Genomic DNA, 3,027 nt, shown 5'->3' with positions numbered 1-3,027 from the left:
AGCTTTTTTTGTCTCATTCACTGTTTGTTTCCTGGGTCATGATGTTTTCTCAGAAGGATTTGTTAAATTTGAACGTTTAAATCCAGGTCAGTTTTATGTGATGATGAGCCCCCCAGAGGTGCTGCAGACGGCGACCCCTCGTACCATCGCACCACGCACACACACCTACACTGCGTGAGTATAACACGATACTTCCCCGCACATTCGTCTCATCCCTGAACTTAGCAAACCACCATAACTCTCTCCCTACGTGTTTGGCCGACTTCTCACCTCCATATTTCCTCACCCTTAACCCTGTAACTTCACAGTGGACTCAATGTTCTTCACCCCTTCCTCCCATTTGTGAAATAATTAGCTTTGTTATTGTGTGTACAAATTAAGATATAAAAAAATCTATATCCATCATTTACCATCTGAAAACCACACTTTGTCCTACTTACCTGCCATCCCCAGAGACCTTGATGAAAGCCAGGTGTTGCAGCATGGCAGTACAAACTGGTGAGAAGAACTTTCACATCTGCCCCACCCTGCCCCCATCATGTGTTGTAGAGACAGACGTTTGGTGGCTCACTAATCGATCGTTAGCATCCTCTTTGTATGAAATATATGTTGGAAGGTTTAGTAAACAATCAGCTATAGGTTAGAAACATCCTATGACTCTTGTTAGTACAAATATGGCCAATAGCAAATGATGCATTCTAATTCAGAGGCAGGATCACAAACGTGTGCCCTTCAGATGACCTGAAGGTTCAGCTGTGCCTGCATCTGATCCCCAAATCCCCCAGTCAGGGCTAATACAGACCAGAACTAGTGGTGCATGTGGGCCTTCCTCATCAAAGCTAAAAACATAAGACAGAGAATATGCATCTTTGTTTTGATGCAATGGACAGTAGCTTTTATCATGTTTTTTTCAAAATGAATTTTAATTCAGATGAAGTTCATTGATATTTAAACTCAGATATTTTATTCATAAGTTCTTTGTTTTTACAGGAAGGTGGACGGTCCACGGGCGCCCAGAGATGAGAGACGACGAGCACAGCACAATGAAGGTGTGTGGTCATTGTTGCAATGAGGGTTTGAGCTATTTTGTTTTAATCTTGTCTTTTGTAACAGATGGTTGTTGGAGTTTTTCTTGTGTTTTGTAGTAGTTGGAGTGCATGAAAGTGACAGGGTCTGCTGATAAGTTATTTTACAGTTGCTTCCTCTCTAAAGATAGAGTATATTTGAACTACAGCTTAATGGTTAGAAATGTATTTCTGTCTTTGCAGTGGAGAGAAGAAGAAGAGACAAGATTAACAATTGGATTGTTACACTGTCAAAAATCATCCCTGACTGCAGTGTAGACAGCAGAACTGGAGCGGTGAGTTACCTACAGAAATCGGTTCTAATACCATATATATTCTGCAACAATAATGGTTTAAATCCCCCTCTATAGAGCAGGCTTTTCAAGGTCACACTGCTGTTACATGGCCTGAAAGGAGCCGTTGTCTGTGATCTTTTTAAATTTGTGTCTGCATAATATTTTCTGCCTTCCATGTCTTCATGGTGCTTGAAGCCGGTGTGGAGGAGTGGAGCAGCAGGAGCCCAGATGGGCAAAAGAAATTGTAACTCGCGCCCCTGGTAGTCCACGCTGTGGGACTTAGAAAAAAGAAAAAAATTGTAACTTGCGCCCCTGGTAGTCCAAGCTGGGACTTAGAAAAAATTCTGTTCCTTCCAGACTCATTGACCTGACTACTGCTTGAATCTATGCACGTTCTGTCCAACCTCTCCTTTCACCTAATGCATGCTTCTATAGCTAATGCTGGGAGTCAGACTGAGCCTCCAGGTTACACACTCAGCCAGCATGAAATGGTTCAGTCACTGGAGGAAGGTTCAGTAAATGTTCATGTGAGTGACATAGTAGGGGAGGCTGAATGGTTTAAAAAAAGAACTTGGTAATAAAGAAGGTGATGAGTCCTTTTTAACACATCTCTATCTGCATTTCACAGAGTAAAGGAGGCATCCTGTCCAAAGCTTGTGACTACATCCGAGAGCTGCGTCAGAGTAACCAGCGGCTGCAGGAGAGTTACAAAGAGGTGGAGCGAGTCGAGATGGACAACGAGCTGCTTAGAAAACAGGTCAACCTCCCATGAAAACCTTCATTACTTGAGTCTGAATTTGATAGACATATCTAAGGTTCTGTTTATTTTAAGTAACACAGAACAAAAATTTTGGGAAGCAGGCCTGTGAGCATCAGGTTGCCTATTTAATTGGCCATGTTAACAGGAAAACATCTGGATGGGTAGCAGCACATTTATGAAAAAAAAAAAAGATCAGTGTAAAATAACTTCAGAAATGAAATGAAATTACTTGCTGCCTACAGCCCTTCTGTTGTTATTCAAACTCTCCAAGGATGAAAGTGAGTGAAATGAAACTCAGCGTTTTCCTTGTCTTATTTTCTGGTTCTGTGGTTTTTCCAGATCGAGGAGCTAAAGAATGATAACGCACTTCTTCGAGCACAGCTGCAGCAGCACGGCGTAGAAATCAATGGAGATGCAACGCCACAGTGATTGTGGACTGGACACATGTAATGTCACAAACACAATGTTGCATCCTCCCACCCACCTGAACAATACCAGGATAGGAATAACAACGAGAGACAATTTGGACTACAAATCCACACCCAGGGCTCGAGACACACACTGACGGACTTCAAACTGAAAACGCCTCCTCCTCCTCCTCCCACAGCTGAAAGACTCTGAAATCCGTTAACTGTGTAGCTAACTGAACCTCTCACCTGTGCTTTAAGGAAAACGACCTCTGCACCGCACCGCCACACTTGTACCAAACTTTCCTTTTATAAATTATGAAACTGCCACAGATTCATTACATTCATTCACTTTTATTGATTTCACGTTTTTATCATACTGCAAACCCCTGCTCCTTCCTCTTTGTTGGCACTTGCTGTTTGAAACTACTAAATGTGACAAGAATTATAGCTTCCATTTGCTTTTTTTTATTTATTCCTTAAGGAATGTGTACTCAGAA

General features: G+C 42.1%; 2 protein-coding genes across 4 annotated transcripts in view; one reads left to right on the top strand and one right to left on the bottom strand.

Moving 5' to 3' along the window:
* Nucleotides 1–3,021, top strand: part of usf2 (upstream transcription factor 2, c-fos interacting) — a 5,493-nt gene extending 2,472 nt beyond the window's left edge. Inside the window, exons 6-11 of the mRNA XM_020597548.1 lie at nucleotides 43–174; nucleotides 454–498; nucleotides 991–1,049; nucleotides 1,269–1,360; nucleotides 1,989–2,117; nucleotides 2,460–3,021. Coding sequence (XP_020453204.1) covers nucleotides 43–174; nucleotides 454–498; nucleotides 991–1,049; nucleotides 1,269–1,360; nucleotides 1,989–2,117; nucleotides 2,460–2,549 — 547 coding nt within the window. The 3' untranslated portion in view covers nucleotides 2,550–3,021. The remainder of the gene's footprint in view (nucleotides 1–42; nucleotides 175–453; nucleotides 499–990; nucleotides 1,050–1,268; nucleotides 1,361–1,988; nucleotides 2,118–2,459) is intronic.
* Nucleotides 1–3,027, bottom strand: part of LOC109958689 (lamin-A-like) — a 15,965-nt gene that overhangs the window by 10,548 nt on the left and 2,390 nt on the right. The window lies entirely within an intron of this gene.

The sequence above is a fragment of the Monopterus albus genome, unplaced genomic scaffold, assembly GCF_001952655.1.
Source record: "Monopterus albus unplaced genomic scaffold, M_albus_1.0 scaffold34.1, whole genome shotgun sequence".
NCBI classification, from domain to species: Eukaryota; Metazoa; Chordata; class Actinopteri; order Synbranchiformes; family Synbranchidae; genus Monopterus; species Monopterus albus.
This window is presented reverse-complemented; position numbering and strand designations above follow the sequence as displayed.